At 42.5% G+C, this 13,914-nt stretch overlaps 2 protein-coding genes across 2 annotated transcripts in view; both read right to left on the bottom strand.

Annotated features, from left to right (window-relative positions):
- Nucleotides 1-285: 285 nt before the first annotated feature.
- LOC146984938 (uncharacterized) lies at nt 286-4,033 on the bottom strand. The gene is made up of 8 exons (XM_085782585.1): nt 4,017-4,033; nt 3,878-3,964; nt 2,898-3,492; nt 2,643-2,793; nt 2,364-2,541; nt 2,072-2,243; nt 967-1,108; nt 286-558 (listed from the first exon to the last, which is right to left on the bottom strand). Exons 3-8 carry the CDS (start codon nt 3,482-3,484, stop codon nt 439-441), a joined length of 1,350 nt encoding a protein of 449 aa, XP_085638711.1. The 5' UTR covers nt 3,485-3,492; nt 3,878-3,964; nt 4,017-4,033; the 3' UTR covers nt 286-438.
- Nucleotides 4,034-6,460: 2,427 nt separating this feature from the next.
- Nucleotides 6,461-13,914, bottom strand: part of LOC146984937 (uncharacterized) — a 28,682-nt gene continuing 21,228 nt past the window's right edge. The window contains exons 16-17 of the mRNA XM_085782584.1: nt 8,769-13,727; nt 6,461-8,729 (exon numbers count right to left, since the gene is read on the bottom strand). Coding sequence (XP_085638710.1) covers nt 6,661-8,729; nt 8,769-13,727 — 7,028 coding nt within the window. The 3' untranslated portion in view covers nt 6,461-6,660. The remainder of the gene's footprint in view (nt 8,730-8,768; nt 13,728-13,914) is intronic.

Here is a 13,914-nt window from a genome sequence, read left to right as displayed (position 1 = left end):
ACAATTTTTAAAAAATCAACTAGATAAAATTTTAATCAGGTGTAAAAACTAATCCCATAAAATTAGGATGAGCCAAATCAATGATAGTGAAAAGCTGAAAACTACTCTTCAGAATCGTATCTTGTGTTTCTAAAGGGAAACAGTGCCACCTGTTGATGACTTATTTTTTAACCAATGCTGGCTCTCTTTCACACATATCAGTATTTGAATAGTTGACATCGCAATTTAAACACTAGACTGGCAATTCAGATCATTTTTGGGCATTACATGGTATGGGACTAAAAGTGTTCTATATCATTTTAATGTAGTCAGAAGCAGAACCCCTCTCAAAAGGAGACTTTGTCATTTAAGATCTAACAACACAACCAGTTCTCATGGGACAAACTCATCTTATTTAAATGTATTGGAGATGTAGATGTGTATGTGTGAGTGTGTTTATTATTGTTCTACCGCAAGAGAAGTGCTCAGTGTCTTGTCCATCTCCCGGTGAACTTGGTTCTTGTCCAAAGAAGGACAGGACTTCTGTCCCTTCTCATTGATGAATGCCGTCTGAAACTCCTGTAAAAGAGGAGAATATTAGATTATTGTGTTTAATTACATAATTGTTGAGTTCTAGCCTGCTGGTGGTGCTGCGCACTGTTAGTCTAATGTGGTTGGATAAATGAGGGCTTGTTTTAATTTGCTGCCATGAATTTTTCAGGATATGCAAATCAATTGAAAACTGCAAAACTAGACGATCCATCACAGTAAAATGATGAAGTCTATTTGATTTTATTCTGAGAAATTAAGAGGAATTTGATTTGTGGTCTCTAAATAAGAAAAGTCATAAGAAATCTGCTGCAGTTCTATAACTCAACAAGAGAAAATGTAATAAAGCTCCCATCCTCCAGGCCCCGGTTTCAAGTCTTGAATGATTTAGTTGCAGGATTATCAACCCAAAATGTTTAACTCGACTACTCAGCGTACCTCTTTGAAGGTGTCTCCATAGGTTTTATTGATGTACTTGAGGAAGGCAGTCGTCCACTGCAGAGTGGTGACTTTGTCTGTGTCTGACTCACAGAAAGGCACCAACACGTTCAGCTCGTCACAGTACACACGAATCCTCCTCCTGCATCACAGCCGATACAGACGTTTTCAATCAGTGTTTTTTTTTAACTTTACAGACCTGTGTCCTTGCTTCATGTCATCAGCTTATGTAAGACATTACTGGATCCATCTATGACTGCAGTGTACAATTTATTATTTTCATTATATTCAAAACATCACTGCACATCACAAAATCCTAGAGCCAATGCTGCTTTCAAATACTGTCTTGTTTTGTCCAACCAAGTCCAAAAAAATGCATATTTTACTCATCAAACAGTTGCCATTAATTCTCTTTCAACCTAATGATTAATTGACCAATCATTGCAGTTCTGTATCTATCCAAACCTAATTAATTTGTCTTTAATTAACACATCAAACAACTACATAGCAGATCACCAAAATTTTAATTTACTTACTTTATACTGAATTCCCAAACTTAAGAACCCTTTTCTAGGCATTTTTCCACCATGTCTGCTATTTCTGACAGCTGCAGACCTAAAACATTTGTTGCTCTAATAGCGACAGCTGGAAACTGCAAGATCACTAGTCTTTGAGTAGATGCCACATATCTGTATATTTAAAGAAAGCGTGATATGAAAATGGAGTGAAGTAATTTTGCCTTTGTTTTTTAATGAAGTGCTCTTAAATATGTTCAGTAACGCTGGAAATAAATGTTGCAGCACTCTTGGCTCATACTCGAGGCACCCGAGGGTGTTGCAGCAACAACTTCAGAAACTTCTGGACTGAACTACTGGGTGTTGATTATGAAGGGGAATGCGTGTGGTGAGAAAACAAGGACATTATTTGGACACAGTCTGTAATGCACTTAAAATTAACAATATGTTACACTGCCAAAGTAATATATAAGTCCAGAAAGAGGCCCAATTTGTGACTAAAAAGAAATTACCGTAATATTTACATAGTATTTCATCAGATCAGTGTGGAGGTTGTAGTGAAACTTTCAGCTGCTGTAATGGCTGCTCACCTGCGTTCCCTCTCCTTAATGTTGTGCCTCTCCCTGCGCTGACTATGTGAAACACAAGGCTGAGCTCTCTTCTTTGTGCTGCTCCCTGACTCTGAAGAAACCTTTGCAGTCTTTGTGGGTTTAGGGATGTGGGCACCACCATGTTTCTTGGAGGCATTGGGTGTCACCTTATCTAGAAAAAAAGATTTAAAAAGATGAATGCATGAGACTCTATATAAAAACTTTTTCATGTATTTGTGATGTTTTTTTGGGGGGGAAAACGTTTTTTAAAAGTTTGGTTGAGATGACTTACTATTTCTTTCTATGCTCACTAACTTCTCCTGTGTTGTGTTGCTGTTGCTGCTGCTGCAGCTGCTGTGGTGGGCTTTGGTAAGAACCCTTTCTGGGCAAACGTTGAATGCAAAGCTCTTGGGTATGATTAAACCCTGGAGCTTGTTAGGTTCAACCATATGAGGGATATGGCCAAATACCTGAGATAGAAACAGACACAAATAATTAAACAATTAATTCTGCTATGAAGCTTCAGTGAAAAAAAAACAAACAACATGTTTTTTATATTCTTTCACCGCACCTGACCACACACGTTGGTGAGAGGGTTAAATACAGCCCCTACATTTGTAACCTCAATGGGATTTGGTCTGTCAGTTTTCATCCACTTGTGCACTTGTGGATGTACGACTGCCTCATGAGCCTCTGCAGACTGCTGAAGCATCGTCAAAAAACTGAAACACAACACAGATTTTGCAAATTCAATGAAAACGGGTACATTAGCTTTTATTTTTTCTACTAATAAATAGCAATGATGAAGAATAACTGTGAGGCTTACTTGGTGAGAACTGCTGACTGAACGTCCTTGGGTCTTGGGGTGTCAGCAGACATGGTGTTGAACCTTTTCTCCAAGCAAACCCTTGCAGATGATCTGGACTTTCTGAGTGGTGATGTCCTGCTGCTGGCTGGTGATTCTCTGGGACTGTTTTCACCTCTGATCCTGGCCAGCACGCTCCCTGGGACCTCTCCGAAAGAAGTTGGTGTCTTTTCTCCTGGCATCACCACCAGGCAGTGCTCTTCGGTGGAAGTCGACAGGTCGATAGCTTGAGTGGTCGTGAAGGGAGACATCGCTGTGGATCCAGTGGCTTCTTTGACCGTCGCTGTGGCAGGTTGAGCTCCAGCAGGGTCAGGCCCCTCCGTGGACCCAGCCTGAGCCTCCACGTGAGCCTGGATGAGGTGCTGAAGCTGGGTGTACTCAGCCTCCGGCATCTCCATCAGCCCGAGCTCAGCTCCCAACATCTGCCCCTGATCATGTGACAAACATCCAGCTTGGCTCAACATCACAGAGCCACAGGTGTGTTGTTGTTGTTCTCTGGACGAAGGTGAGCCATGGATGGTTTCACAGGCGAAGGACAAGGCGGACATCTTGGACTCTAAAGATGGAGGAGAGAGACGGAGTTCTTTAATGTTTAACATCTCCACCTACAAAGGCTACTAAAGTAACCCAGACTAGGCCGGTACAAAACTAATTAATAAAATATATACATATTCATTTAAATTAACACTAATAAATACACATAGCTCAAAATAATTAATAGAGAATTATAAGATGTAGAAAGCTAACTTAGCTCGCGACTGTACGTTAACGTTAGCGAACGAGGGACGTTTAAGCTAACTAAGTCCACTTGTTTGCTAATTACAAACCGGTTGACATTTTTAATAGTTCCTTATTAAATCGTCCATTTCACACGGGCTGTGAAAGTGTAACCAAGCTGTATTTATTTATTTTCATTACTTTGACAGGTCTCTCACACTCACCTCACCGATAGCTGCTCGTTCAACGGCCGCGGCGGTGGAAACAGACGTTGGTGTCCGTCCAACTCCCGGTGGTTGTTTACACCTTGGCTGATTAATCAAATGCATTTTAATTTTGTACAACCACCGAAATGTTATGAACAGCTTTACTTTTTTTTTTTAAAGCGATTAAACTAAGTACATTGACTGAAGTAAGGTTTATTTATTTATTTATTTATTCGTTATTTCTCACGATAAATGTATCAGTAGGCCATCAGAAAAATATTCTTCCTGGGGTCCGTCCACAGGCAGAGAGCAATACATCCATGGCATGAAGTCATTCATTTTCAAGGTCCCAGAATGAATAAAACATAAGAAGAAAACACAGCATTTTTGCTACTACCACTATTCTTCATCCTTTTAACGTTATATCAACAACAAATTGCAGATTGTTAAATTACAAATTTTACTACAGATTTGCATCCTCCTGATGGCAAATCAAACAAAATCAATTAAATCATTATTCAATAACATTTTTGCTACAACCACAAGATCCACATCCATTTGAAGGCCACTACACATTCTAAATTTTCCATAACTGTAGCTACCTGCAAAGCAGATCAAATCAGATCATAGAGAAAGAAATCTGAGACTATGGATCAAAATTAATCATCATTGGGTGGTAACGGTTTAAAGGTTTCACTAGAGTTAGATTATCTCTGAAGTTGAGGTACAAAATGAAATAATTTAGATTATTCTATCAATTTACAGAAGCAAACAAATTTGTAAACAGTGTGAAAGTGTAATCATTTTACTGCTTTAACTCCTATGGCCTACGTTTATTTATAGCAAAGGTCACATTACAAATCACAAACACAATATTGCAATTAATTAATTCAATATCAATGGGCCTTTACTCTACGTAGTTTAGTCAGAGACGTTCTAATATAGTGCAGTGGTTCCTACAGGTCATCATGCTCCTCCAAAGGGTCACAAGATCAATGGGGTATTATGACTGATTGGAAAGGGTTGTAGACAGTTGACACACTACAAAAGCCCACAACTTTCTTTAGTGTTAATCATAAACAATGTGTTTAATCTAACCAATTTGTTTTTGCTGTTTTAATCATGCAAAAATCATTACAGAGTAAGAGATTTTGTTTGAAATGTAGGGGAGTAAACACAAAAGAAAAGGTTTTTTACATTTAGTGCAAGGACTGAGATTAAGTGCAACTACCACAAGCTTGCACTTATTTACTCTATTTGAGTAAGTATACTCGTTTCACTGCAATTACCAAGGCCAGAATATCAACTGGCAAAAGACTAGAGATTCAACTGTGCACTGTCGCCCCCCTTTGGTAAAACATGAGCTTTGCAGGTGGAGAATGGCATATTTGCATCAAACTGATTCAGTCCTCTATAGGGACTTTGTTTTGCCTACTTTTTATATCCCTATTGCTTGTAACACCAAAAAGAACAGAATATGAATTAAAAAGTACTGTTTGTAGTATGGAAAAGTTATTATGGAAAAATGACATATTCCAATTCAAGATTAAAACAACAGATTATGTCAGTGATCGATATTTCTCTCAAACCATACTTACAGTGCTCGAATGTAAAAAAAAAAATAATTTATTCACTACTAGAGAATAGAGTAGGGTAAAGGTTCTTCCCTGTTTATGCTTTGTATTGTATTTAACTTTATACATCTAATCCTCCCTTTTTTTATTGCCTACAGACTGCATTCAAGAGCTATAGTCAGCTATAGCTGCTATGCACATTAATAATTTACACACACAAACATATATACGATTAGGTTATTAAATTTGACATGCTATAACTTACCTGACCAAACCAAGACCCACAAACATTTATGGTTTACAGAAGCAGATAGTAATGTAACATTAAATTAATCTGTAGAAAGGTTTCAAGTTTAAGTCAATTTAACAGTCCTGGTGTGAAACTTTATTAACAAATTTTACTTATAGTTTCTAAACAAATCAATTTTGTATGATGTCTTCTACTTAATTGCACTGATTTATGTTTCTTTATGTAATGATGTGAAATCTTCTCCAACCACAAGAGATATTAATTATATACAACACATCAATTAAAAAACATAAGGGAGCAACATTTTTTTATATTCATCCCCAAGTGGAGGTTCTTACCTTGCACCGAGATTACATAAAATCAAGATGTTAAGCCTTTTGAAGATATTCTTTCTAGCAAAAAAGTGTGCGTCTAAATGTGTCCCTGGCCTCTGGGAAAGATACTTTTTACAATTTACCACAAAATTCAAAACTCAATCCAGATATCAATGAGAAAATCAGACATAATACAAATGTAAAAAGGTATACGTACTTTTATTGACTTGAAACAAGCCATCTCTTATCATCAGAGGAACATAAAACTCAGACCAAGATTACTGCACTGATGCTATGGCTATGTTAAAAAGAAAGAAAAAGAAACAAAACTGTACATTTTCTGTACAAAACATTTCTGACTATTTCCAAATACAAATACACACTGAGCTGAATGCACAGATTTTCAATTAAATTTAAGAGGCACAAACATTTACTCCGAACATATGACAGAACCAGAATTCAGTGAAGCATTTCCATATGCTATAATTCTAATCTTGCATGGTTTAATGGACTGTATGACATGAACAATCATTTTCCTTGAAAAACAAAAAAACATAAAATTTGTGTTAAACTGTATTAGTTCTATCCAATGCAAGGTACTATTTTTGCAGGTCTAATTCAGCAGCCTTGTTGTCCTGAGGGCCTATGTTTTTTTGCCAGCCTTTAACTTGGGTTGACATTGCTTTTGTTCACATCACTATTCATACTTTGATTAGTTCTAGTTTCAACAGATGCATCAAAATTCCCCTGTTTATCAGTTTCATTGCCCATTCCAGCACGTGTTCTTGCATCTACTGATGCGCTTCTTTTACCAGCAGGACTTGTCCTTCGTCTACCTCTACTCCACTCCCTATCTGGGGAGAAACCCATCTGCTTTTGTGGTTGGTTGAAGAGATCAGGATTGCTCATCTTGTGATTTGGGAAGCGTATGAGACCTTCTGTAGGAGTTGGAAGTAAGGCAGCTCTGTGTCTCTGGGGTTTTACTGTTTGCTGATTTTGTGGGTTGTCAAAATCTGGACAGGAGTTTCCCACACTGTTTGGACCTGGACCTTGGGGCCGATTGAAAGGTGCAGAATGTGGGTCATTAGGGCCCTGGAATCTGGGACCCTGATGAGGATTATTGAAATCAACTAACGCAGATTTATCTGTGCCTATCATGTCTGGACCTCTTCTATCAGAGCCAGGGACCTCAGTATTTGTGTCCCACCTCCCAGGCCCATGTCTCACATGTGAACCTCTATCAGGCCCTGGCCCTCTCATGTCTGGACCTCTCCTTTCCCTTCTAAAGTCTTGTTCAAATTCTTGTCTTTCAGATCCTTTCCCCCCACAATCTGAAAACCTCCCATCTGTCCCTGGACCCTCAATGTTTGAACTTCTGTATCCTGGCCCTGGGTGTCTGAAATCTGGGCCTCCTGGGCCTATCCTATTAGGTCCTTCCATCTCAAATCCTCTCCTGTTTGGACATGAATTCATCATCCCTGGCCCTCCCCCATGGCCACTAGGTCCTTCCATGTTTGGCCCTCTCATATTGCCCCTGACGTCTGACTGCCTCCATTCATTGTTCATATCTGGACCTCCCTCAAAACCTGGTCCCCTAAAGCCTGGATTTCTTCTATCATGGCCTCGTCCCCGAACATTTGAACCTCTTTCTCCTCTGAAAAATGACCCCATTCCCCTTCTGTTTGGCCTAGAACCCCCTCTACCAGACTCCCTCCATTCATTTTCAGGTCCTCCTCTTGGCCCTTGGTACATCAAATCTGGATCATCTGGTGTAGGCCCTGGGCCCCTACAACTAGGACCACTCCAATCATCTCCTTGACTCTCATCGTGTCCTGGAAATTGCATATTTGTTCTTTCCTGCCTCTGTGTTGTTGCCCCCCGACCTCCAGTGCATCTCCATTCACTATGAGGACCATGCCTACTATGTTCTTGGCCTTGCTCATTAAGACCGTCTTGGATAGGTGGTGGACCACTGTCATGTCTTTCCCAAGTATCTCCAGAATCCCCTCCTTCATCTACACCAGAATCCATATTGGGGCCTCTTTCATCTGACCATGGTTCTTGTCTGTCTATTCCTTTGCTCCTATCATCCCAAGACTGGGGGTGTAGACTACTCATATCTGGCCTTGGTCCTCTAAAATTTCTCCTCATAGGTCGTGAACCCCTGAAGCTTCGTTCTGTTCTATGAGGTCCTTGATGCTCTCTACCTGGGTTTTCGTGGACAGGCTCTGACCCTCGAAAGTCCTCCCCTCCCCAGTCATTTCTTCTGTCATGCCATCGACCATCTGCATTTGGACCTTTTTGGTCTCTGAAGTCTGGATCACCCGATCTTCTCCATTCAGGACTTGGGCCCTCCATATCTGGACGTCGCCGTTCAGGCCCAGGTTCCCTAAAGCCTGAGCCACCAGAGTGTCTTGTGTCAGGCCCTGAACTCATGGAATCTGGACCTCTTAATTCACAACCAGGTGCTCTAAAGTCTGGACCTCTTGGACCTTTCCCTTGACTTTCTGGCCCAATTGCTGGAAAGTTTGGACCTCTCCTGTCAAACTCTGGGCCCTTTATATCTGGATGTCTTTTTTCTGCCTCAGGGACCCTGAACTGTGGGCCTCCTGGAAAGTTCCTGTTGTCATTTGTTCCCTCCATATGTGGAGGTCTTCTTTCTGGCCCAGGTCCCCTGAAATTAGGACCTTCAACATGTCTCATGTTAGGCTCTGGGTTCTCCATGTTTGGGCCTGCAGAATGCAGAGGCCCTGGCTGCCTCATATTCGGACCTGAATGCTGAAGCCTTGGTTGCCTCATGTTTTGATCTCCTGGCCCTCTCCTCTCCATCCCTGGGTCCTCCATATTTGGATGAGCCCTGTCAGGCCTAGGACCCCTGAAGCATGGTTCTCTGTGTCCTTGACCATGAGGCCCTTGACCTTCCATATATGGACCAGTTCTTTCAGGTCCAGCTCCTATAAAGGCTGGTCCAGAACCTTGCATATGTGGCCCTCTATTGTCAGGACAGAGTCCACTAGCATTTTGATCTTCTGGTCCTCTGCTGTCAGGTCCTTGACCATCCATAGAGGGACCTCTCCTTTCAGATCCTGGCCCTCTTAGGTTTGGACCTCCTGGTCTTCTCATTTCAGGGCCTTGTCCCTGGAAATCTGGACCTCCAGATCCTCTCCTGTCAGGCCACTGACTGTCTATAAAGGAACCTCTCATTTCAGGCCCTGGTCCACTGAATTCTGGGCCTTGCCCCCCTCTATGAGGTCCTACAGCCTCCATAGCTCGACCTCTCCCTTCAGGTCCTGCTCCACTGAAGTCTGGACATCTGGGCCCTCTATTGTCAAGCCCAGGACTCTCCATAGATAAACTTCTTCTCTCAGATCCTGACCCTCTGAAACTTGGATCACCAGGCCTTGCGCTTCCAGGTCCAGGGCCTGCCATTGATATATTTCTGTTTTCAGGACCTGGTCCCCTGAACTCTGGACCTACAGGTCCTCTCCTGTCAGCCCTTGGACCCTCCACAGCTGGACCTCTCCTTTCAGGCCCTGGACCCCAGACATCTTGATTTCCTGGTCCTCTCCTGTCAGACCCTGGACCAACCATATCAGGTCCTCTTCTTTCAGGGCCTTGTCCTCTGACATCTTGATTTCTTGGTCCTCTTCTGTCGGGCCCTGGACCAATCATATCAGGACCTCTTCTTTCAGGGCTTGGCCCCCTGAAATCTGTACCTCCAGGTCCCATATAGTCAGTTACAGGACCTTCCAAAGCTCGATCTCTCCAGTCAACCTGTGGTCCCTTTGTGACAGGCCCTAGATTATCCATATTTGAATCTCTCATTTCAGACCCTGGTTTCCTGAAATCTGGACCTCCTCTCCTCTCCTTTACTGGGACCTCAATACCAAGTCCTCTCCCTTCAGGTGCTGGTGTCATGAAATCTGGACCCACTGGTTCTCTGTCAGGCCGATGACTCTCTATATTTGGGCCTCTCCTATCAGACGAATGGACCCTCCGTTCATCTTGGGTAAATGGCCTTCCTCTAACTGAACCTCTCCTATCTGGACCTCTCCAATCATTTCTTATTTCTGTTGCTGGGCCATCCCACTCTGACCTTGGAGTCCTATGACTCCTGATATCAGATCTGGCACCACCTGGTCCTGGACCTGTCACATCTGGATTTGTCATGTTTGGCATCGGACACTTGTCATCTTGACCAGTTTGATAATTTCTCCTCTCTAGACCTGGACGTGGATTTCTTCCTTGCATGTCTGCATGCATCCTGGGACCTGTCTGCATTGTACCTGTTGCTCCCATGTCTCTATTTGAACTTCTTGAATGTGACTCAGTTCTATCACCCCTTAAATCTGAGCTAACCATACAATCCATACCCTGACCAGGCCCCATGTAACTTCTCCCTGTCATATCTTGTTTTCTTGGTTCATGCGTCGTGTCTGATTGTTTCATGTCTAGGCCATGCACGTTCCTTTCACCCCGAATATCTGTCTTCTGCTCCTTGAAATGCCCTCCAGGCCCACTACTATCTTGTCCAATGCACGGAATGTTAGACCCACTACTTTTATAATTTATGTTTGACTCTGGTCCTCTTATGGGTACATCTTGCCCTCTTTGTGGGCCCTGCCTCTTATCTGTCATCAATGGGGATGGCGTATCTGTTTTTAGAACTCTCCCCTCCAAACCTGATGAACGTGGACTTCTTATATCTGGACTTGAATCTCTCATGCCCCCTCCCATCATAGCAGATCTCATAGCCCCAGTGTGTGAGCGTTCACCTCTATCTTTTTGGGGTATATCTATTCCTATAACATCTGTAGCCCTATATTGTATCTGTGGACCTCTTGGATGAAACATACCTGAAGAAGGACCACTTATGTTAGGACCACATATATCTGATAAAGGGCCTTTCATGATTAGGCCGCCCCTCTCATTGCGTAAGCCTGATTCTCCCATTTGTAAATTATCTTGCATCTGACTTATTCCTGAGCTGTCCCTGATTGGACCAGAACCAATTCTACCAGTATAAGTGTGATGAGCAGCTGGTTCTCTTACATTTGTCTCTGAACTCTGCATACCTGTCCTTGGGTCTTGTATCTGTAATCCAGAACCCCAAATGTTGGGGCTCATGCCTTGCATGTCTGGACACCACCTATCAGGCCCTGGGAATATTTTTCCAGTTTCTCTTACCCCTGTCTTTTGCCCACTATGTCCTGGTTCATTCACATTTGGTGCTTGACTCATTGGATGCTTTGAAGGGTCTATTTCAGGTACAGAACTCTGCATATCTGAGTCTGTGGCTAGCTTTGAAAGAACACCTGCATGACTGTCCCTTCCAAACTGTTTGTTTACCCCAATCCTACACTGATCTCTTACACCTGGGATTGACAGTGGACTTCCCACAATAGGTCCCTGCACAATGGACACTGTTGCATGACCACCACTAGACAAACTATTTTCAACTTTAGTAAGTGACATTGAGGCACTGGTGTGTATTTCAGGATCTCTTATTTCCGCAGTATTGACAGATTCTACCTCTTCTATGTTATTAGGCTTCAAGAACTGAGGTTCTGGATCTGGGCTCTGAGGGGAATCTCGAATAGGTGGGTCAATTTCTCTGAGAGGAACTGAAGTTTCAAATTTGTTTTTAAGCAGAGTTTCCTGTTGAGAGGGTTTCTCCACCTGTGTAGAAGAACCACTCACTGAATTGTTTTGAAGACCATGGGATATTAGTTGGTCTGAATTCTCAAGTTTCACATTGAGAGGCAGTTCATTTGAATAGGGAGAAAAGTCAGGACTCTCAGCAAGATTACATTTTGACTGTTGTCCATCGGGATCATTTTTAAAAGTAACTGGCATGGATGATGATTTGTTACCCTCTACAAATTGTCCAACAGAGTCTGAAGCATTACATGGAACTATTGTATCTTTTGATTTCTCGAAGACTTGAGGGGAAAGTCCTCGGTGCAGTTTTGGTGAGAGGGATGCAGAATCTTTTTTTCTAGGAGATGATGGGGATCTTTTATGACCACGAGAATGTCTGCGGGTAGAATGTTCTTTATGATGGCGACTGTGGCGTTCAGACTGGCTTCTAGCTCTATGTTTTGACCTGTCCCTTTCACTTCTCCTCTGTCTATCCCTTTCTCTACGTCTGTGGGAATGCGAGGGTGAACGCCTCTGTGATCTTCTTGAGGGACTTCTATGGTCCCTTTCACGATGACCTCGCTTCTTTGGTGACTGCCTTCGCTTTCTACTGTGGTATGAATTTGAGGTCACTCCCTTGTGGCTGGAACTATGCCCTGATGTATCATGAGTCGTTGTGCTACTTCCCTGAAACACATCCTCTTGAATTTCATTAAAAAGTGATTCGTCCTCGGGGTCATACGCTACATCAGAATCTTCAATTTCCCCAGCAGAGGAATACTTGTCACTGTCCTCAAGATTTTCCGGTGCTTTATCTTGGTCTGCAACAGTATCTGTGTCTTTCGTTTTTACAGTAGGGGTGGGAGTTTTGTTTTCTTGCTTAACAGATTGTGAATCCACCTTTGATTTGCCCACAGTCTCTGCAGGGTTGCTGGCCCTGTCTGTTGATTCTGAAGACTTTGGCTCTGTTTGCATTATGCCACTTTGCTGAGATGACAGTTGACTGGGGGGCAAAGATTTTGCTGGTGGAGACATCAGGGAATCAGAAACAGAAAAATGAGCCATAAACATACCCACAGCCTCTCTCTGTTGACGTAGTGCCTCTTCCTGCTCTTTCAACTGCCGTTTTTGCTCTTCAATCTGCTTATTGAGCTCCTCTAGCATACGCTGTTGTTCAGTCAGAGTTGCAGCTGAGACAACCACAGTGCCCGTAGGAAGGGTTGCCATTGCTGCAGCCGGAGCAGGAGTTTGTAATGGGGTGGCCGTGGTTGTTATAACTGGTGGTGGTGTTGGGCATGTTGGAGAATCTGATGTTTGAGTTGGAACAGAGGCCTTTGGAACAACTGTATCACTCTGCATATCTTCAAAGATAGTCTCATCTTCTGGGTCATAGGCTACATCATCATCCACAATGTCTGCTAATACAGGGTCATCTCTCTCATTTTTGTCTATCTTCTGTGAAGCAATCATTCCAAATCCAATGGCTGGATCATACTCATCTTCTGGGTCATATGGTTTGTCAAAGTCATTTTCCTCTTCTATCTCTTTCACTTTTGATTTCTGTCCATATTGTTGCACAATGGGATCTGACATTGCTGCAGACACCTGAGAAAACACTCTCTTCTTCTTAGTACGTAGTGTTGTTGGAGAACTTACATCAGAAGAGTCTTTCTTATCGCCAAACAAAGTCTTTAAGATGGCCTGCAGTGGTGTCTTATTACTGGACGCTGTGGTGGTGGACTCAGTGACGGCAACACCAGCTGAAGTAGATACAGGGGGAGTCCCTCTTGTGGAAGTCAAAAGAGATGACACAGTAACTGAGTCAGAAGGTGAAGAATCTGTTGGTGACCCAGGGCAAGATGGTGAATCAGGAGGTGTGGTATTTGTAGGGGTCTCTGGATCATAGGGTTGAAATATCTCCAATTTGTCAGAACCATAGAGGACTGGAGGTTTGGGGATCCACATAGGATCTTTGGGCATATGAACTTTGGGTCTCTTTTCTTCAATTTCCTGAGGCAAACTTCCTGGGCGTTTTGTCTTCTGGATGATAGCTAGACCCAGAAGAAGATTCGGACGGTTCTTTTCAAGCCCTGTGAAATAAAGAAAAGGATCAACAAAAAAATCATTACAACAAATGTGGTCAGAAAGGTTAATTCATTAGATTTACAAAACAAAAATAAGTGACTCATTAGGGCCTGGGCTAGTAACTGTCATGAGGACTGTTTTGGTGGGATACTGTAGTTAGCCTATATTTAAGCTGTTACTGTTGCTAATGTT

The sequence above is a fragment of the Trachurus japonicus genome, chromosome 7 (genome assembly GCF_045865225.1).
Source record: "Trachurus japonicus isolate A0001 chromosome 7, Traja_1.0".
NCBI lineage: Eukaryota > Metazoa > Chordata > Actinopteri > Carangiformes > Carangidae > Trachurus > Trachurus japonicus.
The sequence above is the reverse complement of the archived record's forward strand: the minus strand, read 5'-3'. Positions and strand labels throughout refer to the sequence as shown.

Bases quoted from the DNA above. Each gene is read 5' to 3' on its own strand.
- LOC146984938 (XM_085782585.1), bottom strand. From the start codon at position 3,484: ATGTCCGCCTTGTCCTTCGCCTGTGAAACCATCCATGGCTCACCTTCG. The intron at 2,244-2,363 runs GTAAGTCATCTC...CTTTTTTTCTAG, and splicing joins AGTGAGCATAGAAAGAAATA to ATAAGGTGACACCCAATGCC. The intron at 1,109-2,071 runs GTGAGCAGCCAT...GCTGTGATGCAG, and splicing joins ATTAAGGAGAGGGAACGCAG to GAGGAGGATTCGTGTGTACT.